This window comes from Pundamilia nyererei, unplaced genomic scaffold (assembly GCF_000239375.1).
Source record: "Pundamilia nyererei isolate P.nyererei 1_Seehausen unplaced genomic scaffold, PunNye1.0 scaffold00019, whole genome shotgun sequence".
Classification (NCBI taxonomy): Eukaryota; Metazoa; Chordata; class Actinopteri; order Cichliformes; family Cichlidae; genus Pundamilia; species Pundamilia nyererei.
In genome coordinates, this window is record NW_005187420.1 from 3,902,557 (window position 1) to 3,925,472 (window position 22,916).

The 22,916-nt window shown below is 46.9% G+C and overlaps 1 protein-coding gene across 4 annotated transcripts in view; it reads right to left on the bottom strand.

Annotated features, from left to right (window-relative positions):
- The window catches only part of sh3gl3a (SH3-domain GRB2-like 3a), a 26,313-nt gene extending 9,325 nt beyond the window's left edge, over positions 1-16,988 (bottom strand). For all 4 annotated transcript variants that reach the window (XM_005726387.1, XM_005726385.1, XM_005726386.1 and 1 more), the window contains exon 1: positions 16,762-16,988. In XM_005726387.1, coding sequence (XP_005726444.1) covers positions 16,762-16,806 — 45 coding nt within the window. In that variant the 5' untranslated portion in view covers positions 16,807-16,988. The remainder of the gene's footprint in view (positions 1-16,761) is intronic.
- Positions 16,989-22,916: the final 5,928 nt, after the last annotated feature.

Sequence of the window (22,916 nt, forward strand, 5' to 3'; positions counted from 1 at the left end):
TTGGAAGGTGGTGCTGAGCGATGACACTAAAGTAAAAAGGTGTAAAGTAGACCGCTGAGAGTAACTTAATTACATTTACTCGTTACTGTCAGAGGCTCCGATTGGCTGACGGTTTGGTTGGAGTTGCCAGGCGCTCACACAGCAGTAACAGCAGCGCGGACGCCGTTTAAAGAGGATAAAAATTCTCTGAACACAAAGTAAAGCTCTCAGATTTGGGGCAGTGGGCCAGTCAGACCTGCGACTGCAGCCTGAGCTGAAATCTGACCCATATCTGTGTTTATTTAGGGATCAATAAACTTCTGATTCATGCTTCTGCACGCTGATCCCAGGTCTGTGTGGCCTTTTTAATCCTCTGCTTATAAAAACTAAACAGCATGTTTAAGACACGCTGAGCTGAACCAGAAGCTAATGTGCAATAAAAACATGCAGGGTGGGGGGTACTGTGGAGGGACGGACACGCCAGCAAAACATTGAAAACGTTACGTGGTGACTGCAGCCTTTTATTCACGACATGAATTGAAACTACGAGGTCTTCCTGTAACAGCAGCTCAGTAAAAACTACCTGCAGGCTGAGTTCAGAGCCTGGAGATCACACAGCAACCTGCAGCTCTGCTAACCTGAGAACTGCCAGGAGACACGACACGAGACTTTCAGGTTCAACCAGACGTGAGACGACGCGACGGGCGCCGAGCGGCAGGAAATCACGTCCACGGGGGGAAATTCAGGATTACTGAGGCAGACGGAGCGTGTCGTCCACCTCAGAGACGCTTCTACACGAGTACGATGACCACAAACCTTCGTACCACGCAGCACCGCTACAGCTTCAACTGAGCATCAACCTTCAGACACGTGAAGTCCAAACATCTGCAGTTCCTCTGACGGCCAGCAGAGGCAGCAGTGAGTCAGCCCCACAGACTCATGTTCAAACTTCACAGCAGAATAAACATGTTTACAGCCGGATACACAAACTGTTTGCTCTGTGTAGATAATTCTCCTTCATAACAGCTGCACGGCGGAGCATGTTCACCTGTAACTCACCTGTTGGACATATACAGGACACGCTCTATGCTCCACACTATCACAGATAGATTTTTCTGTTACAGCAGGAAATAAAGAGCAAACATCGTCGTGAGATCCATGAACAGCCCAGGACTGGACCATCAGCACCGTTACAGGTGCAGAAGAAACTAAACCTGATCGTACGTTAGCGCAGAACCTGAGACGATGCACCTGATACGCCGTCCTCTGGATCAGACGATGTTTGTTATGAGGTCAGACGTCTTAGGTGTAAAAAGCACAGGTGAGCCTCGTTACACCCGGTAATAAAGGTGTGTCCCATCCACTCAGCGCTGTGTCATGTTCTCAGCTGTTGGACTCTCAGCGTCCTGCTGCTCATGTGATAAACCGATCATACGGCGCCGTTTACGGCCCACTGACAAATCACACAAACAGCTGTAAACGACAGCGGAGTGACGCCGTGGCGAGGCGTCATATCGGATGCAGCTTCTGCTTCAGGTAACTGAACGTCATCCAGTCAGTCAGTTACTCGTGGTGCTGATTTTACTGGATTAAGTACAAAGAATGAGATCAATACGAGGATCGATACAGGACATCCCATCTTATCTCTGGTCCCTGTAGGCCGCCGCTGAACTGCAGCGAGGCACAGATCAGTGAGGGAAACCATTTTTAAAGCTTTGAGGACAGAAACATGGAATGGAACCAGTCAAAAGAAGGCAAACCAGTGCAGAGACATAGCTGCCTGTACTGGTGGACCACACTCCATGAACATCCCAGCAGCGCTGCAGCTAACAAAGTTTTCTGGCAGAACCCACCTGTGCATGATCTAATATTCACCTTCATAACTGCAGGCCTGCTTGTTAATATCACGTTACACGAGCTTTACCTGGTAACTCATCAGCCGTTTAAATAAACGGGACGAGGCGAAGCGCCGGAAACGCCGCCGCGACATTTGTCCCAAAACAAGTAGCCTTTCATCACAGCGTTATTAATGCTGAGCCTACGTCCTCCCGACCAACCTAAGACCTGTGAGCTGCACACCTGCACACACCTGCACCCAGCTGTGCGATCACTTTTACAACAGCTGGTAAAAGTGTACAAACCCCTGAGAAAAGCCCAGAAAGGTTTTAGGGGTGTTATCCACCTGATACTGAAACGTCAGGAAGTCCAGCTGCAGTGCAACTGCTCAGTTTCATAATAAACTCAGAGCTCTGATTGGCTGCACGCCGAGCTACGAGCCGACTGTGCCCGACAGCATCAGTGTCACCTTCAGTAGTTTAACGAACGCAGTCACAACACGATCGCTCGGCCAACCGTCGAGTCCAAACACTCCGCAGAGTGGGGTGTGTTTGTTTGTGTGTGTGTGTGCGCTTCAGGCTCGACTACAAGTGCTGCCGAGTAGCAGGAAAGATTCACCAAGTGGGTCAGAGCCTGGGTAAAATTAGCAGACTCAGAGAAATGAGCCCAATCTAGGACAGAGGAGGGGGCGCTGAACAGGAAGGCTGAACGTCTCGCTGCAGACTCGCTGCACGCTCCGTCTAGATCATCACAGAAGCACAGAGCTGGGGCCGGGACGTGGTCAGCCACGTGACCGGGACTTTTCCTAAAAACAAAGAATGATCAGTTCAACGTTCAGGTTTCTTTTCCGCACTTCCTGACGTGTATCTCCTGCTGCAGCGTTGGACGTTCCCATTGAACGTTTGAAGTTAATAATAATGAGCTCAGCGTATTTACAGTAATCCAAGCTCAGGCTACATTTTATCACAGGTTTTTATCCTTGGATCAGCACAGTCAGCACGGGCGAGCAGGATGGGGGTTAAATGACCCTCAATGAAAGTTTGTGTACGAGCAGACAAATGACATCACAAGGAGGTTTCTGTGGGACACCTTGACCCCGTGGGCTCTCACACGCCGAGCTTAAAGATGTGCTGCACGGTGAGGATGATGAGGGCAGAGACAGGAGAGTGAGACAAAGGCCTGCAGCAGCCTCGAGAGCACCAGGAGTTAAACTAAGACACTGTAACAAAAAGATGGATTAGTTTGAACTGTGACTTATACTAAGCTACGCTAACAAGTCTCCTTTAAAACATGTGCAAAAGATGCAGTTTTAAAGGCAACGTGTTATCATGAAGGACAACGTGGAAGTTCATCTGAATGTAAAGTGAAATGTAACTGTTTGTAAATGTAACGCAGCCTTTGGCAGCTGATGGATGTCAGAGGAGGAGACGGCACAACGCCTGCAGGCCAGATGCGTTAGCAGCAGGTTACAGGTGGCTAAGACAGACTTTTAATCCACGCAGACTCCACGTGAACCGACACATTAGAGCTGAAATGATCCCGAGCGCTGAACACGAGGCTCAGCAGTGAAAACCCGCCGACTCCCCGCACGCCGCCATCTTCATCAGGATGTTAACGTCTCCTCACAGATCAAAGCAGCAGCAGCTTTGCAGCATTTCTTTGATTGTGCAGCTCAGATTGCACGCACGCACACACACACACACACACACGCCAAGCAATAACGCTGCAGCCAGAGCGCACATGTAAACATCAGCTTCCAGCCTCTGCGAGGGCGTCCGAGGCCTCGTATATTAACCTGTTGCATTCTCTTCAATTTTTATTGAATATTTCTGACTTTCCCAAAAGGAAAGGCCTAAAAATGAAGAAGTATGACTCTAAAAGCTCTTCAGAAGATCTTAAGTTGGGGCAAGAACACGCCCGACGTCTGAAAATAAAACCAAACTTTGGGGCATTTGTTTGCATCTCTGAGCGTCTCCAGCACGTCCAAATGAAACACACCCAACAACATCCAGGAAGTCCAGGGAATGTTGTCTGTGCAGCCTCAGAGCAGCGACGGCCTCTGTGAGACGGCGGTCCTACCCGTTGTCCCACCTCAACTTCAATAAATGCACAGAATAAATGTTCATGTGACGGCTCTACACACTGAACAAAGACACTCATCTTAAAGGAAGTAGAGTTCGCTGGGTCGTTAAGTATTCATTAAACTTAATTTAATCTTCAGGTCCAAAACTTTTCTCTCTTTTCCCCTGAAACTAAAAACTAGTTTTTGTTTTAACCTCTTGGAAAAGATCTGACTTCAGATTTTAAGGTTAATCAAAAGCGTCCGGAGGTTAATTAAACGCTTTAACACTCGTCCGCACCGACGCGCGCTCCCGGCCCCGCTCGGCGTTTCGCTCGGCCTCACAGCGTGACGGATCGTGTCGGAAAGTTTGTCTGGAGGAGTGGAGAAACAGGAGAGCGAGCTCAGCTGGGTTGTTGTGCGTTTGTGAGTCAGCGTCACGCTCTGAGCTGAGGTGTGTTATTAACGACGGGGAGAGAGTGATACCGGTCAAACCACGGCGCCCGCCGGAGCGAGCAGCAGATTCCCGTCAAAACAAAGAGGAATCTCTCGCGACGCTGAGTCACCGGCCTCCGCACGCACACAGGAATTCAGCTGTGTGTGCTTTGTGTGTGTTTGCAGGAACGTATTGTTTCAGCGAGCTCCCAGAGCACAGAGCTGAGCTGGAGGGGACGCTTCACTGCTGTTCACACCATCAACAAGCTGATAGGTTGATGCGATTACAGGCCGGAGGTCAGTACTCGCTTTGTCCTGCTAACAAAGCTGTGACTTGGTCCTCAGACGCTCCTGCACGTCTGCGTGAAGCTCGGTCGGTGTTTCCCACACGGAGAGCGTCGTGTACACGAACAACGCCACTGATAAACGTCACCCCTCCGGCGACGCTCGCATCACTCGGGCTTTCAGCACATTTGTTCTGCTCAGGCCGGAGCCGCTTCTCCACCCGCTGCAGCTGTTAGAAACAGCGACCCAGAGACTTTGTGGAGAAGCAGCCGACTGACATCAAGAACCAGGGAGCTGACCAGAGGCCTGCAGGGAAACAGGAGAGAGGAAGCAGACCGGAGCAAAGTGACCGCCTCGCTGCGTGCAGGAGGCAAAACGAAACAAAGCAGGATGACGACCCCAGGCTGCCCCCGATGCGTCCATCAGAGTGCACGCGCGACAGTCAGACATCGTTTAAAGGAAAAAGCACGCGACCTGTTAGAGACACAACACAGTCAGAGCACGCAAGGAGGAAAAAAGACGAATCAGCAGCCTCAGGAGGCTTTCAACAACCTCCCACTAACAATGTGGAAAAGGTCACGTCAACCTCATCACGTCTTAGGTCAACCTGACCTGTTCCTGCTCTCTGATTGGCTCTCTGTTGTGTCTGCTGCTAAGCGAGCCTTTACCAATACTCAGCTAATCAGCAGAGTCAAAAATAAAAAACCTCCTTTGCTTTGTGGAAACGCTTCCTGTGACCTTAATGAAAACCACCGTGAGGTCAAAGCTGAATTCATAAGACCGAACTTACACTCGAGGACTTTGAGCGTCAGTGTTGAGCAATAATCTGACTGCGCCATAAAAGAGCGCACACACTCTGCAGACCTACGACTGGATTTATCATCAAAGCAGCGCTGCCGTCACCCTGGACACGCTAAACTTACACACGCACACGCATCACAGCTGTGAGAAAATCTTTGGTCTGAGTGTGAAGAGCAACTTTATCATGACTGCACGCAGGAGGAACACAGCGCCCACGAAGGTGTGTTTAAGGCCCAGCTGACTGATCAACACTGTGTCATTATTTTATATTTAAGCAGCCTTTACTCTACAGAGTGAGTGTGAGCTGCAGTGAATGCAACCACAGCGTTCACAGTCAGGTGTGTGTGTGCGCGCACGCCGTGGGTGGAGCTTTCCTCATGCGTTCAGCAGGAAGGAAGCAGCAGCCTTGCAGTCATTGTGCTGCGTTTCCCGTCACTTCTGTTTCTGAGCCCGACCTACAAACAGCGGCTCAGTTTCAGGGAATCAAACAGAAACGAGTTAACGAGGTCGTCTCCTAGAAAACAGACGCGAGAGGATTTACGAGAAAATAAAATACGTCAGACAGGACGGCGTGAAACTACTGGATTAATCCCCCGTGGTTACAGCCGGTTAAACCTGCCTCATTAGAGGCCACAGCAGGGACACGCGTCGACTGCTGGTGGTCACGTCTAATGTCATTATGGTTCCTTCAGTCAGACACATCACCTCACATACTTCCTGTCAGGTCTGCTGACCACGCTGGGCCTTCAGAGCAGAAACTTGTGATACAGTTTCAACCCCTCCCCCTTTAGGCCAGCTTCATTCTGATTGGCTGTGGGGTTTTGTGTTCACAGACCAAGCTGAATGACCTTCGAACATCACTGGATGTCATCATAAGTCAGACGCACCTTCAAGTTCTGACAAGTGAAGTCAAACAATGCACAGGTGTCTTAAACCTGCATTATTGCTAATATCCAGCAGGGGGCGACTCTTATATCTGTTAAAGCAGTGCAGAAAAGAGCGTGCTGCTCACCTGCTCTGTGAGCCGAGTAAACACTCTTCTGATGAGCTCGAGTTCAAATTTCAACCCTTATTAAACAACATTTTAGTTTATGGATCACATGGTTACAGAAAAATGTCAATTTCTACTTGTTCGTGTTTTATTTCTCATCTCTCCGACAGTGACACAGTCCCCGCCTCCCTGCAGGCACGCCGCTCTGCTCGTTTTGGTTCTTGATGTTAATCAGCTGCTTCTCCAGAAAATTCCCGCCTCCTCCTCCTCTGCCTCCTCCTGCAGCTGGATGGGTTTTCTAACGAGAACCTGCAGCAGGTGGAGACCTCCATCATGAAGCTGGAGTCACAGATGCAGAGTACGGAGGAGATGGAGTCCGTCTGTGGGCTGCGAGACTCGCTGCAGAGGCAGCTGATTACACCGATCACTTATTTGTCACAAACAAATCTGACACTTGCAGAGAAGCTTTTCTGTCTTCACTTGTTAACTTGAGTTAATAAGTGCGCAGCGACAATGCACTCTGCGTCTTCCATGAATCATTAAGGTCAGATAACACGACCGAGAGACGGCATGAGAAAATATTCGATTTAAAACATCTCAGGGTCAAAGGTCAGGGAGATGAACAAGTGAACTAGTGATAAAGTGCTGCAGTGTAGGCTGTGCCGGTGCACGTGTGTCTGTTTGACCTTCTTCACATAATCATTTCGTTTTAAATGACTCCCCGTGTCTTTGAGGAAACGTCTCCATCGGGTGAGTCAGAAGCTAATCTGGTCGGGAGATTTCAGGCCACCTCTCTGATAACTCCTGCAAAGGTTGTCAGAGCGACAAACATCAGCTGCTGTTTTTACAGTCGTCTGGTTCGTGTGGAGCGCCGGCAGCTCCGCCTGCCTGCGTTAATACAAACTTCCAGGAGTCACAGTTTTAAACAGAGGTGGTCTGACCATCGGGCCGAGGTTAGGCCGTTTTCCACTTTCAACAAACTCACAATAAAATAATTAAAATGTGCTAACTGGGCTCTGAGAAACTCAAAAGCCCGTCTGCTGAAGCTGCAGGGCCACGATCAAGCTTCACGGCACAGGTGAGAACCAGTCAGTTTCCCAGTTAAGCCACCAACACTTAATTAAGCCCCAGTTACACTGAAGGTAACGTCTGCAGCTAACAGAGTCTGAGTGAGTTTCTCCAGCATGGACGAGCGTCCTGCAGAGACCACCGCAAAACAACGATCTCATCTGCACCATCACTCAGCAGAAGACCGCAAGAGCCGATACATGAGACCAGTATAAATGTTTGCACCACTGTGCTGATGTCACCATTTGCCAACCGCGGCTTCAGGTCCATCAGGCGAACGCATCAGTTCAGCCACACAAACTCGTTTTCATCACGAGATCAAAGGTTATTACAAAAGAAACTAAAATGAAACAATTCAAACAAAACGATTGTTACACAGCAGTAACAATAGTAACAACCTGACACCTTTAAAACTTAAAAACATCAAAGCTCCACTGCAGATAAACTGGATATTATAACAGGCCAGCGTTCCTTCAATAAAAACCACCAGACTGAAATCGTCTGCGGTTTTTCTGGCTCCACATCTTCGTCTGCTCGGCGAGTCGCACACATGTACGACTGCTCTGAGCGCAGCTGAAGCACCGAGACTGTTGCCCTGTTTGACAGAAACCTGCATCCTTTGCTATCCCGATGAACAAAATAAAACCTGGTTAAAACGACACTCAGCAGGAAACGGCGTGCTGTGCTAGAACCGGGTGTTTCCTCGGGGGATCAAACAGAAGCCAGTGTAACGTTTCACCTTTTGGGAAATCTTTGCATCATAAACCTTCTGCTGCTCGGCTGGAGGACTCTCGCCTCGCACTGCCAACATAAACCGGCTGATTTACGTCACAGGGAAGCAGCAGTGATGATGATAATGATGAGCTGCTGAAATGTTAATGAGCCAGACCGCCAGGCGACCGGGGCTCGGTCCTCCATCACCGATCATTAAAGATGGATGGGCTCGGCGCAGCGAGCTGTCAGCTGCATCTCTGAGCAGCGGCATCTTGTTCCTGCTGCAGGCGGCGAGCGAACGCAGCAGGTTAGCGTAAGAACAAACTGCAGCTGCAGACAGACCAGGTCGTTGATGCTGCGGGCGTGCAGCGAGGCCTCCACCCGACCCGGAATCAAGACCCCCGCTCACACCTGAGATCGTTTCACCTCCGCTCTGCTGACATCAATGCTTCTTAAGTTATTCCAAAATGTATTTTTAAAAGAACATGAAACAACGATTTCTGTGCAGTTAGATTTCATTGCTTTCCTGTCGTTTCAGTGCCCGCTGAGGTTTGACTCACCTCACATTCAGCCATTTATAACTAAAGTTCAAGAAAACAGCGAGAGTCTCGCTTTCCAAACTCTGTGAGTGAGAACGACTTCAGCACTAAAGCTGCGCGTCAAAGTCAAAACTGCAAGAGCAACAATGCCTTTGACAAACTCTCTGATGGATGAAAGCAAGAAAAGCATCTGCATAAAAACTAGAATATTACAAGACAAAAATACTTAATATACCAGGATGTAATGTGTCGACATTCAGTCAGGATCCTGGAGTCGATCCTCGCTGTCACTGGAGGAGAGGTGGGCTACACCTGGACGTAAACCTCGTAAAGCGTGCTAAAGAACAGAAACAGTCTTCTCTGGACTCCATCCAATCACAGGTAATCGATCGTCGGGGGGCGGGGTGTTAATGTGCGATCACACCATGTGGCCCAAACACAACAGTCCTGTGACAGAGTTCATTTCCATCCTCCGGCGTGAAGAGAAAGTATCGCAGGCTTTACAGCATCCAATCATTCAGCCTTTCAGGATCAGACAGTATAACCTGAATTTAACACACAAGCTACAAACTGTCCTCACAAAGCACTGGTGATGAACATCACTGATCCCAAAGGTCATCGTTCATTGGACAACGCTGGGAAAGACGCAGCGCTTGGGCGAAATGGAGGCGATGCTCTGCAGCCCAAAGCTGCCTGAGACGATGAAATCGTACGTGAGCTGGATCAGACTAAAGACCTGTCAGCTTGAAAGTAGAGGTTGGGCTAAAAATCCCCAAACAAGCCTCGCTCTGATGAAGACAGGCAGTGTTATGGCTCTCGTTTGGTTTCAGCGTGTGAGACGACAACAGTGTTAAAACGTCACGGATGGCGAGCTCCACCTGTTCAGCGACTGCACGGCAAAGAGAGCAGCAGATGAGGAAAACCACAGCTGTGACTGAGTGACAGACTGGGGCAGATCGCGATCCCGACACACCGCAAACCCACATCGCGCTCAGTTCACACAGCTCGTCTTTATTGAGCCGCTGAGACACGACCGGTCTGTTTACCTCGAGCTTCAACCAGAAAAATCACCCAAAGGTTACAGACTAAATAAAGACGCCTGCGGTTTCAAGTAGATGACATCATTGTCACTATTTGTCTTTAAAAGACGTTCTGGTGAAGTCTGTCCTGTCTGCTGTGGACCTTTAAAGATCCACATCCACTGCCTGAACAGGACATCCTCTCCGAGCTGACACTTCAGCTCCTCTTCCTCAGTTTTTATTCCAATCTTCCTTCGAGTCCACGTGACCATCGAAGCTGTTTCCTGCTGTTACTCATTAAAAAAGTTCAGATCTTTGTTTTATGCCTCATTTGTTCTCCTCCTGAAGTCTCTGTGTGTCACACTGTGTCCATCAGTAAAAACAACAGCTTCAGTTATTCTTCAATGACCATTTTAAACACTTCTTCAATGAAACCTAACAAGTAAATAAATCCAAGAATAAACAGTTACTGAATTCAGGAGCAAAATGGGATAAATTACAGGCTGATTTCAGCTCAGCGTGGGAGTCTTTCTGTTCTCGTCACGTTAGTTCCTGGTTTCCTGCTCTCGGTCTGGCTGTGAGAGCATCTCTGAGCAGCAGACTGAAGCAGAAGAGAAACAAAAATAACCTTCATCACACAGAAACTCCTCCACACTGACGGCTCTGTGCTGTTAGCTTCCTCTGAGCTCCATGCTATGTTAGCTTAGTAAACACAGAGCGTCATGGAGTGAGATGGATAGACGGGCAGGTTCTGGTGATACCTGATCCAGCGCTCTGAACCAATCTTGGACCAGCATCATCCAACATCTAACTAGACACACAAACACAAAGTTCTGATGGAACGAGACTGAAGGTACAGCTTCTCCTTCACGGCTCAGATTAAACACGCAGATTTTGCTCCGTGTCGACAGGATGGCGTCACACAGCTGCTGCAGATTTATCGTCTGCATCCGTGACACGAACCTCCCGTCCTTCCTCCTTCCAAAGGCGCTCTGCTGACTGACGTTTGACTGCCGTGAACTCGTCATCACGTTCAATGAACCTGTTTGAGTCGATCTGAGCTTTGTGGCGTGACGCACGGCGGTCACAAACGGACGAACCTTTGATACGAGGCAGGATGGAGCCATGCTTTCACGATGTTTACTGCACATTGTGACCCTGCTACCTAAACGCTGCCACAGAAACCAGACCAGGCCACGTTTTCCAATCCTCTTTCCAGTTGGCTTACATTAACTATACTGGACTAACAGTGGACAGTCCCAGATCAGAGGGAACTCTGGATCTAAGGCTTATGCAGCAGCTGTTCCATAGAATTCAGTAGCGGTTTGGACCTGAGTGCAAATATAAACCCCCCAGCACTGAGGATTTTTCCAAAACGGGCAGAGAAAATATTCTGCTATATTAATTGTGCTGCTTTTCCAACAATAGTGGAAACAAAGAGAGATGTGGCTGAAATAAACAGGAAGTGATAGCGTTTCCCTTCCCGGTTATCTCCTGCTGGTTCATCTGGTCTCCACCCCGGTGTCAGGAAGCAGGTGAACAGCAAACAATGTTCGTGAAACACACGACGAGCAGCTCGCTGTAAAAACACGTCTGATTTGTTTTTTCTGTGCAGGAGAGGCCGACGCTGACGAGCGCCGCTATCAGTCTGTGTCGCCGTGTTCCAGCAGCAGGAAACCACAGCGGGTGACGCCAGCGTTAGAGAAGCTCTGAAATGCTTTGCATTGATTTTTACTGTTATCAGTGCAGGACTCAAACAAACAGATCAAGGGTACGTGGAAAAACACACAGGTAGGGAACACTGAGCATTCATCGGGTTTCACCCAGTCTGCATCTTTTTCTCACGGAAAATAAGTGAAAGTGGAAACCAAGTCGACCTCGAGTTTATCTTTCACGTGTGTTTAAAATAAAACACAATCTATGATGTCGTGCACCGCACACTGATGCACAAACAGGAAGTGGCAGGTTGACTTTCAGCTTGTGCACGTAGGAATAATTTCAGACACGACAGCGTTCATACAGCCTGCTGTGAGAGGACACCGTGATTAAACAGAGCTCAGCATCAGCGCTCTCACCACTCACATAACTGAAGCTACTTCATGAGGCAGGAGACACTGCAGGGCGGAGGCCGAGGTATGCAGCGTTCAATCTGGAAGCGTTCGTTAATCACAGCTGCAATCCTAAAAGTTTTATTCTGTCAGATTTGAATAAGCTGCCTCCGTGGAGTCACCTGAACAGCAGAGTCAGGTCTGGAGCATTCAGGTGTGGAAAATATGTCCCAGCAAATTCATCCCAAGCTCAGACCGTGAGACGCTTAGAGAAACCCAAGAGGTCCATCTAAGACTCGACGGGCCTCAGTTAAAGGTTGAAGTTCATGACAGCACAAGCAGAAAAAGACTGAACAAGTATGTCTGTTTGGAAAGGCTGCAGGAGAAGCCTCTTCTGTCTGAAGAGTGGCAGCACGGTCAGACTGAACAAAGCAAAGATGCCCGGAGCAGACGAGGCCGGAGCAGACGAGGCCGGAGCAGACGAGCCCGGAGCGAGGTGTCTGTCCACGAAGCACAGCAGCATGTGTGGAGACAAACACTCAGAGCAGCCCGATGATTAACACATGACCTGGTAGTAAATGCATTAGTTGGTTACCTAGGCAACCAGAGCCAGGAATCTCCACTAGTGACCATCCATCAGCCTCAAATCGACGCACGGCGAATGAACCGCTTCCAGTGTGGCTGCAGCTTAGAGCCCTGTAGAGCTCGACTATCTGAAGCAGGATACTGGTGCAGTGAATTATGGGTAAATTAAACCTGTTAAGGTGGACCAGCACCATCCTGCCAGTCACCACACGCTCCACCTTAACACCATTCTTGAACAAGATCCCACGATACATAAACTGCCTGTCCTCCAACCCTGAGAGAGCAATCCACCATCATCACTCGACACCTACATGCAGGTGTGGGCGACTCCAGGCCTCGAGGTCCTGTGTCTGCAGGTTTCAGATGTGTCCTTGATCCAACACAGCTGATTTAATGGCTGAATGACCTCTTCAACATGTCTTGAAGTTCTCCAGAGGCCTGGCAATGAACTAATCATCTGATTCAGGTGTGCTGACCCAGGATCTAAAACCTGCAGGACACCGGCCCTCGAGGCCTGGAGTTGCCCACCCCTGCCTTTATCTATTTTCTTGAACTCTTTCCCCCTTAAAGACGACCTTCCCAGTACCCACATGACACCTCAGTATATCAATAAAGTCTTGGTTTCATGACCATTTGATGACGCTGAGCAGTTTCTGTGTTTTTCTGAGGGCGGCTGGACTGGCAGAGAGCACCCTCACTGACGGCTGATGCAAACCCAGTCGTGTTGTTCTGTAAACAGCCTGAAATATGACGGAAAGGCCTCAGTTCAGAGAAGAGCTTCAAGGGGAACTCCCACTCCCCCTTCAAGGAGTAACGGGGTACATGTTCAAGTTTGGTAAAGATAAAAATGCGATTGGAGAATGTGGTGCGTTTTCTGTGTGGTGTGTTCACAGCTCCAAACCCCAGAGCTGACGGTGAGAGCTGTATCAGCCAGCTGTTTGTTACTCACACTCACATCTGCAGACTTACAGAGACAGACACAACGCCACCTGCTCAGTCGATGGTGAAAGGGCTGCAGCACCTAAGATTAACACTTCATCTTATACGCAAACCCCCCCCACGCCTGCCCACCCACCTCACCAATCTGAGCCACGGTCTGAGTAACCCCCGTCACTCATACACGGACTCTATTCAGACCAAGTCTTGTCTAACGTGGGCCCTTCTCTTATTTTGTACATGTTCTACTATTTATATTTTATTCCGGCACAGCTGGTGTGGAGCACCCACAATTTTGTTGCACACGTACAATGACAATAAAGGGCTATTTTATTCTATTTATAAAAACATAAAGTAATTTTTAAAAAAGCAATACTGAGCACAGGCGATCACTGATGAATAAAAGGTTCGATCGCTCTTTATTATGGATTCATTTTTCTCTTGTTCATGCGCACAGTCACACAGGGCTGCAGCCTTTAGCTGGCTAAAGATAATAATAACACAGGCCCAGGCCTGTAACGCCTCACTGTCACTGTGCGAGTGTTTAACTAAGAGAAGAAATCAGCACCCTGACTGAAACAAAGCCAGGCCTCAAACAGAGGCTGACCACAGCTCTCCACGAAGGTGGAAACCAAAGACGGAAAGATGACCTCAAACCGGCATTTTTTCTAATGGCCAGCAGGGGGCGACTCCTCTGGTTATAAAAGAAATCTGATTACAGTCTATGAGAAGACGAGCCTGCTGCTCACATGGTCTCTGGGCTCATTACACGCCCTGCTGATGAGTTTACGGTCTTACTAAATGAAACACGAGGTTCATTTTGGAAACGACGGCTCTAAAGAAGACTAACACACCGAGCTCCTAACGTTTTAGTTTAGGTTCATCTGCAAGGCTGCACTATTAAGCGACTTTGACGGGATCCAGGACATCTTCCCCTTCATCATCGATCATGCTAAGTGGTCACACGTAGGTGGTTATCAGGTCCATAAGTCTCCTGAGGGTTTCCCAATCTGCTGCTGTTTGAAGCAGGAAGTAAAAGCAGAAAAAGTGGCGACTGTGAGTCCACAAACACAAACAGGCGTGGGATCAGATAGCAGCGCTTACAGGGCCATAAAAATAGAATCAGCAATAAAGTTGTGACTCAGAGTCTTTATCTTACTGATGCTCCGTACTCTCTGAGGTCACATGGAACTTTCAGGAATTCTGACGCTAGTTTCCAGAGATCGTATCGGTCAGTCAGTGCTGACTTCATACCTATCGAGCGCTCATCTCAAACGTAAGTGCTTCGGAGCAGGTTGGGTCTGCAGCATCAGTTACCGTGGCAATTTATCCCAGTTAGATGTGACCCACCTTCACAAACAGGGTTCAACCTGAAGTTGCCTCGATAACCGCAGCAAAGGCCTCTGATGCAATCTGCGGGCTACACTCTGTGTCTTCCTGCTGCCACGATGCATTGTGAAGACATAACACACAATAAAAATAGACTAAAACCAACACACAAGTCCCGCTTCCTATGACAAATCAAATCAGTTTATTCTACTGCCCCACTGCTGAGAGCAGATCTGAAGCACGTTTAACCAAAAAACTACCTGGAAACTATTCAGGGGACGTGATTAAAAACAGTTTACACCATTCACAGAAACACACACACAACGGTGAATGGACACTGACAAGGCAAATCACAGAACAGCAGAGATAACATTCTCAAGGTTAAAACAAGAACCAAGTGCTTTAAAACGTATATAAACGTCTTAAAAGGAAGACGCTCACGTTGATGACAGATCTCCACCACGGGGTGATACCTGCAGCGCCAAAGCGGCGCTGCAGGTATCACCTCTGCTAACACTTCAGTACTCAGTGACTCATTTGGGGTCGTACTGAATAAAACGGACTTCTTTCAGTTCTCATCCAAGAAGCTTCTTCAGTTCTAAAAACAAAGGTGGAGAGTCCCAGCTATTTAACCCCAGGTTGGGGTTGTCCCCTTAGGAGGTGGTTGTTAAAGAACTCTTAAAACAGCCCAGTCGCCACCTTTTTTCAAGTTCTTCAGACGACCACGAGAAGCTGCGCAGACATACTGAATCAAACATTAAGAACATTTCCCAAATCCTGGTCCTTCTCAGCTTCCACCGTCAGAATCCTTCTTTTAACATCATTTTAAAAACACCAAGATGACAATGGCAGCTGCATCTATCTTTTATACCATCAGGTTTGATTTAGTTTCATTTGAAGGAATTTATTAAGGAGCTTCTGCTTGGTTTAAAGCGCAGATATATCCGAGTATCATCAGCATAAAAGCGATTTAAATATGAACACAAGGAACAGCTGCTAACATGACAAAGGGGCCACAATGGAGCCCTGTGGTGCGCCACAAGCACAGTCACCAATACTGATGGAAATCAATACTTCTCACATGCTCTGCTGTATCAAATGCAACAGAGAGAGCAAATCATGCAAGCTGAGCCGATTCACCCAGCATCACCAGTACATATCATGGTATTAAACGTGCAGGTTCAGTGCCGTGTAGCGAATCTCACTAAGACTGATGGAAGCTGATGGAAACCAGCCTGTGATCTACTGATAACTGGAGCGAATTCTTATTTAAAGGTGAAGATGAAGGTTCACTGAGACTAACAGTCTGCGAGCTGTTTCCAAGTTGTCCAAATGTTAGATGTTACTCACAGCCGCCCACAAACCAGTGTTTTTGGTGGCAGTGGGAATAGCAGGTCCTTCCACTGGTTCAATGGTATTTTTATCATGTAACGTTAAAAGGTATTTGAGTCTAATGGAGCTTCACCCAGATAACACAAACCGTACAGCCCAGGAGTGAAATCCACCTGATAAAGACTGCTCCACCTGCCTTTAAATGACTGCGCGGCGCAGCTGTGGCAGGTGCGAAACATCTGGCTGGTGCCTCAGTCACACAAACATCGCCATGAAGCCTAAAAACGGGCTTCGTGTGTGATTTCCTTTCAGGGGATAAATTCAAACCAGACGTCGACCTAAAGCCTCTCCAAACATTCATAATAAAAACAGTTACGTGTACTTCTCTGTTAGTGTTTCCTGTTGGTTTTACTGTGGAAACAGCAAAGTCTGACGTTTCACAAGAACTTGTATGGCAACAACAATGAAGACGAATTATTCACCGGATTACATAAGTTGATAAAAAGTCCATAACTGTGGCTTAAGATGAATCCATTTGTGTGTGTGTGAAATTAGATTAAATCATCAGATTTTCCCAGCAGTGTTTGGTGTGACGTTATCTCCGATAAAAACAACTTATCTGGGCGGAAAAGTAACGCTCCATCCACACCCTGCAAACACGTTTTGAAACCCACGATTTTTAAGCGATAACAACTCAGACTTGTCGTGTTTTCAGACCAACTACAGCCTGATTCCGTTCACGGTTTGATGTTGAAGCGGAGATCAGGGTCCGCATCCGAACTGCTGTTGTCGGGCGCCTCCATACCTGACTGGCTTTGTGGAACTGCTTCTTCAGCCCGGCCACAGACATCCTGGACGAACGGCTTCAACCCCGCACAAAATACTCCGGGAAAGCGACTCAACACACGGCCGACGGAGGCTGGGCTCAAGAACGAAGCAGCCGACACCACAGCTCCGCACTCATCAGTCAGACTCCGTTAAGATTGCAGCATGACCCCGAGCTCAGTGAAGCTCTAACGGCGGGAGGCCGGCCCAACCGGAAACTGCTTCAAAATAAAGGTCTCCGAGGATTTAAAAAGATAAATAATAATTAAGGCATGACATCACTGAGCAGCAGGGCTGGACTTGGATATAAAAAATATATATATGAGGGGAGAATATGATGTGTGCATGTGTCATTTTCTTTGATTCCTGATATTGAAATGGTTTCTCGGTTGGTTCAGTTGTTCCTGGGTTCCTTCTTTGTTGCACACTTTAGCTGTTAGGAGTGGCTCCTGGTCAAAGTGGTCATGCATTTTACGTGAATCCTTGATTATTCCAAGAGTCTTTATTTACCACTTGTCATACAAGTACAACACACAGTGAAGTGTGTCCTGACACTGCAAAACATTATAAGCAATAAGAAAATCTAAATCAAAAATCTGAAACTTTAAATAAAAAAACTGAAAGTGTACATTGTGGAAATGGAATGTTAAAGTGCTTCGTGCCACATTGGCACAGCAATGTGCTGACAGAGCAAAAGTAGACCAAAAGTAACCAAAACTACCAAAGTAACAGACTGAGCAGAGCAATGTAAGCATAGTGAAGCAGCATTATCAGTGTAGCAGCGCGTGACGTATAATAAATCAGACATGATATGAATTATGACAGTGAAAGTTCTGCAATGTAACAAGAATATGATATAAAATCCAGTTCCAGACCCTTATGGTGATGCTATGAGGGGAGTGGGGGCATGTCCTGGCTCGAATGGCCTGAGGATAGAAGCTCCTCTTCACTCTGTCTTTGCCCCGATGGTGTGGAACCTTCCACTTGATGGCAAAAACAAGTTACTGGGATGGGAGCTGCTCTGGACCAACATCTCCTGGTGTAAATGTCCTGAAGGGAAGGGAGATGCTGTTATTGATCCTTTTACCTTAGTCTTAAAGTGTGTATTCATTTCTTACTCTTCTTATATTTATTGCTTGTTTTTTGCACTGAATGTAACTCGAACCTCTTCATCCGGTCTCTATATACTGTACTGTGTACAGCAGAGATGACAATAAAGTTTACTTTGACGTGAGCAGCAGCGCTCTGCAGCACACATCACTCTGTGAAGAGCTTTTCGGTCCTGAACACAACTAATCCCAGGATGTGATGTTCTGTGTGAGGATGTTCTCCACAGCACCTGAATAGAATCACTTAGTCCCTCTCTCTATGTTCTTAACACATTATTTTCACCTTCCTCTACCTCTTCCTCACTCTGCTGTTGTCCCGCCTCCTGCACTTTTTCTCTGCTGGTGCTAAATTTGACCTTTTCACCACTTCCTCCAAGGTAAACTCTCTTTTACAAGTTGCATGAGGGGAGGAGTTCAGGGATTTGATTGGGCAGTGTCCGTATTGGAAATGAGCGAATGGATGCTGTCAGTGTGTGTTGGGTCGGTGGGTAAATGACCCATCAGGTCACCGGGAAAATGCCAGATTACCGGTCCAGCCCTGCTGAGCAGCTGTTTCTGTTGGGAAAAAATTAGCTTAAAACATATTTTATAGGCATATATGTGGTTCTCAGTGACATTTGAAGTTCCACATTTCTGAAAATGAAAAAGTACCTCTTAGCAGTAGCATATTAGGACTCAAGGGAGTCTATCTCAGACTGTGTGTGAGGCCCTTTGTAGGTAATGATGGGTTTAAGATACATTTTTAAAAAGAAAATGAAGGGTCTGGGCGAAGGAGAATAAATATAAAAGAAATAAACTCGAGGTGATTACGTCATACCTTTATTGAAAAAAAAATCACAAAATATTTTTAATTGAACTTTTGTTATAATCATTTAATACTGAGTGTTGTCACACTCACGCTGAGGCGCGGGGTGTGGGTATTATTTTGGAAAGAAAGGACCGGAAGTTACATTCACGTACTCTCGCTTTATTTTCCGGGAGAGAGGGTTTCCTGACTCTCAGAGATGTCGCCACTTCTCAAAGACCATTGGGTGAGACGGGGAGAACTGATGATGTCACCCTGTTCGTAAACAGGATGAAACGTTCATATACTCGATATATTTATTTAGTCAGCCCCACGCACGTGTGTGTGACTCACACGTCATCGCAAATCATGTAAATAAGCGTCTTTGCTCAGTTCAGTTGCGCCTCCTGAGGTTCCCACGCGGATCCCTGTTCTCCATCAGCGGCTCTCTCAGCACAACCTGTATTTCCTGTGTGGGATTCGAGTGAATCACGCTCTGCGTGTTCAAACAGCTTATAGATCTGAGACAGCGACGCGTTTCACTTTCAGTTCAACATTTCAATCCACGCACGCTCTGCTTTTTTATTTGTAGAAAAGTCTGTGAAACAGAAACGGACGTGACTACAAATACACAACGTCTCTGAAGTTCTTTAAATTACTGCACGTGGAGCCAGATGTTAGAAGTTTTGTCCAAATATGAAATATTAAGAGTCGGCGCAAACTCTTTGAGACTCGCACAGACGTCTGAACAGCGCCACCTGCTGCTACGGAGAGGAACCAGCCTCAGCCTCTGTTTATCAGCTGGAAGTTTAGATTACAGTAACACGTGGATATAAAGTACTTTGAAATGTGAAAAGTTACATTTAAAGATAGTTTATTGTATGTTTCAGTGCCAGATTTTACACTGTCACGTTATCACTAAAGCACTTCTGGATGGATGCAAACTGCATTTCGTTGCCCTGTACCTGTACATGTGCAATGACAATAAAGTTGAATTCTATTCTATTCTATTAATGATGTTATTCTGAAAACTGTGGAAAAGAGAAGCAAATCCTGCCAGCTCCACACAGCAAAACGCTGTGCAACGTCACGCTTAATGGACAAAGAGAAGAAACTGATTAACAGAACGAGTATATGTAATATTATTAATGTGCAGTGAAGTTGCCTGCTTTATTCACGTGTCACTTCCTTTCCTCATCTGTGATTGGCTCTTGTGTTCTTTTGTCTCCTGCTTATTTCCTGACAGAAATCCTTTTATAAAGACTTCAGTTACTTGTTGCCTTACAGTGAGTACTGTAGTCCTGTTAGCTGTACTGTTACTGCACGTGTTTGTGTTCCTAGTGTATTTTAGGTGGTCTGTGAGTTATGAAGGGAAATACAATAATTAAAGCCCATCTGAACCTATTCACAGTTATAATGAAACTGAAATCGTTACAGGTAAGACCACCAGAGCACACGCAGCAGGAGACGAGAGAACAGCACCCAGACACTTAATGCATGAACTCAAACTGTCTTGGTCTTTGTCACTTTAACTATACTTCAAATTCTGTTCATCAGAAAGTCACAGCGAGCGTCACAGCTGAAAAACGATTTCCCCTGCAGTTCCTCCAACGTCCAGCAGAGGCAGCAGTGAGTCAGCCCCACAGATTCTCATGTTAAAATTATACAGCAGAAATAAACATGTTTACAGCCTGATACACAAACTGTTTGTTCTCTATATTAAATGTCCCTCTTCATAATGAAGAGGGACATTTAATATAGAGAAAATGTTTTTAAATCCAATCAGTTTATTGTCAGTCAACCTGAGGAGTCTGGGCTCCAGTTCTGATGAGCAATATGTGTGATGCATCCATGCAGTGTGCAGGTGCAGTTGGATAACCAGACTAACTAGCATTAGCTGATAACGGCTCATGACTGCACCACAGCAGTGCCCTTCTGCTCACAATGCCTCCCAGTGTACTCAGTGATAGCCAGGCCAAGAACGTTGTAGTTGCTACTGCAACTGGTGGCTCGTACTTCAGAGTGAGACAAGGTGGGGCTACGATGGCTGAAAACATGCTGATGGTGACTAAAGTGGCATTTTTATACAAGTCTGGCAGCTTTTGAGAGCAGACAGAGAACAAATCAAGCCCAAGAAAGTGTTGCAGGTTTTGTGGCTACGAAGAACTCAAGGGAGCATATCTCAGACTGTGTGTGAGGCCCTTTGTAGGTAATGATGGGTTTAAGATCAGCCATGACACGAAGATGGCCGACTGGATCCCAGAAACAACGGTCACCACAGCCAGCGGCTGATTCAGCTTCTTTACCCAGGACCCCACGGTAGATCTGAAGCAGGTTAGCCAGAGTGCAGGAGATGCAGAGGGTAAGGCTGCTGCCAAATATAGGAAAGCCTAAAGAGGGTCAATTATTAGTGGGTTTGTGCAGGAAGCTGAAGGTAAGACAGAAGCTCCAGAAAAGATAACAACAGATACATTATGAACACAGCAACAACCCCGAGGGTGAGAACGATCCCGGAGGTCACCAGAGAGCTCGGAACGATCGAGGGATCCAACCGGAGTGAGAAATCCCCCCGATTTACTCCCACACCTATGCCTCTGTTCATCATGTGAATACTGCTCGTCACCGCAGCGCTCACACGCCACACCTGCAGAGACGAAACACTTCAATACCCCGAGAAGATTTTCCTTCCTCAGCCCAAAGAATCAAATCCTCAGCAAAGGATTTATGGAAAAACCCTGAATGCAGAATCCACACAGCAGCACCCGATCAGCATCATGGAGCAGGACAGTGAGAGTCCCATTATCACTACAGAACTAACAGTATTTATAAATGGAGATGTGCATAATTATTATGGTTTATATTTTATACTGGCACACTCCTGGGACTGTTAATGTTCAGCTTCCATGTGTAGTGTTGCAATGATGATTTCAGGTGCACTGTGTAAACAGTTTGATGGTTTCTAATGTCTGTGTGGAGCTTTGCTTACCACCATCGTCAGATTCAGTGTTCATGTAAAAACTGATGTCATGTGTGGAGCATATGAATGCACCAGTGTCCCACACACTGATGAAAACTGCATAAAACTATTGAACCGTGCAGTACCTGCGACACAGGCTGCACAGCGTAGTGGGACAGGTGTGACAACAACAAGACGCGAGAGTCTGAAGGGATCATCTGAGTTCATTAAAATACATTTTACTGTAGTTTACTGTATTCTGTCCACCAGTACACGACCATACTGCAGTACTGTTTGCTCTGTCATTAATGTCACTGCTAAAGCAGATGTTTGACTCGTATACAAGCCGGCAAGCTCGCCTCTCTAAGCTGACTTTACTCACATGCAGCGAGATAAAAACTGTGAAAAACGATCCTACTTAATCAATAATTCTAAAGATTAATATGGATAATGTTGTGCTGCTGTGAGAGCAGCTCTCAATTTTTATATGCAGTATTTTCACAGTACTGTAACTGGACTGATTCCAGGGGAAAACTCTGAACTCCTGTCCTGGTGGACGTGTAGCAAAGAAGTCACATCCCCGAACGTAAAAATCGGAGATTATTCTGGGAAATAAATGAATGTTGAAACTTTCATCTCACCGTCGAAGCCTTCAGGTTTCTGCAGAGACACTCTGAAACTGATTCTCCAGTCGTTTCTATCTCCATCCTGTGTTCCAGTACGTGATGTCACATCCCAAACCGGGGTCTCCATCGCTGTCAGAGGACATCTGGGTGGTGTCCACACTGAAGTTCACCACTAGAAGCTGTGGAGACAAAAACTGTAAACATTTGTGACAAAATAAAAGAAAACACATGGATTCTGTTACTTTAACAAGTAGAAGCTAAAACGATCCTGACATGAACGTTGATTTTCGGAAACGCGCTCTCTTTTATCACGCGTCAGGCTGTATTCAGTGTTATAAATATTTTGGAACAGTTATTGATTCAAAGCTTGTTGAAGCAAAGCGTGACGCTGTGTGCAGGAAGCAGCAGCGCTCGTGCTCGAGGAGCCTCTCTCGCTTCCACGTTGATAAAACCACGATGATTTGATTTTATCTTCCTTCGTCCGATTGATCTTTTCCTTTGGTGTTTGGATATTTATCTAAAAAACTCACTCAGTCAATCAGCTGATTGGTGAAGCACAGCACACGGTTACAGCGGTTGGCTGGTTTAATTTTCCAGGATGATTCACGCGAGTTTCAGTTTCGTCCTTCTGGAGGTTTCTGCTCCCAAAATCGAAAACAA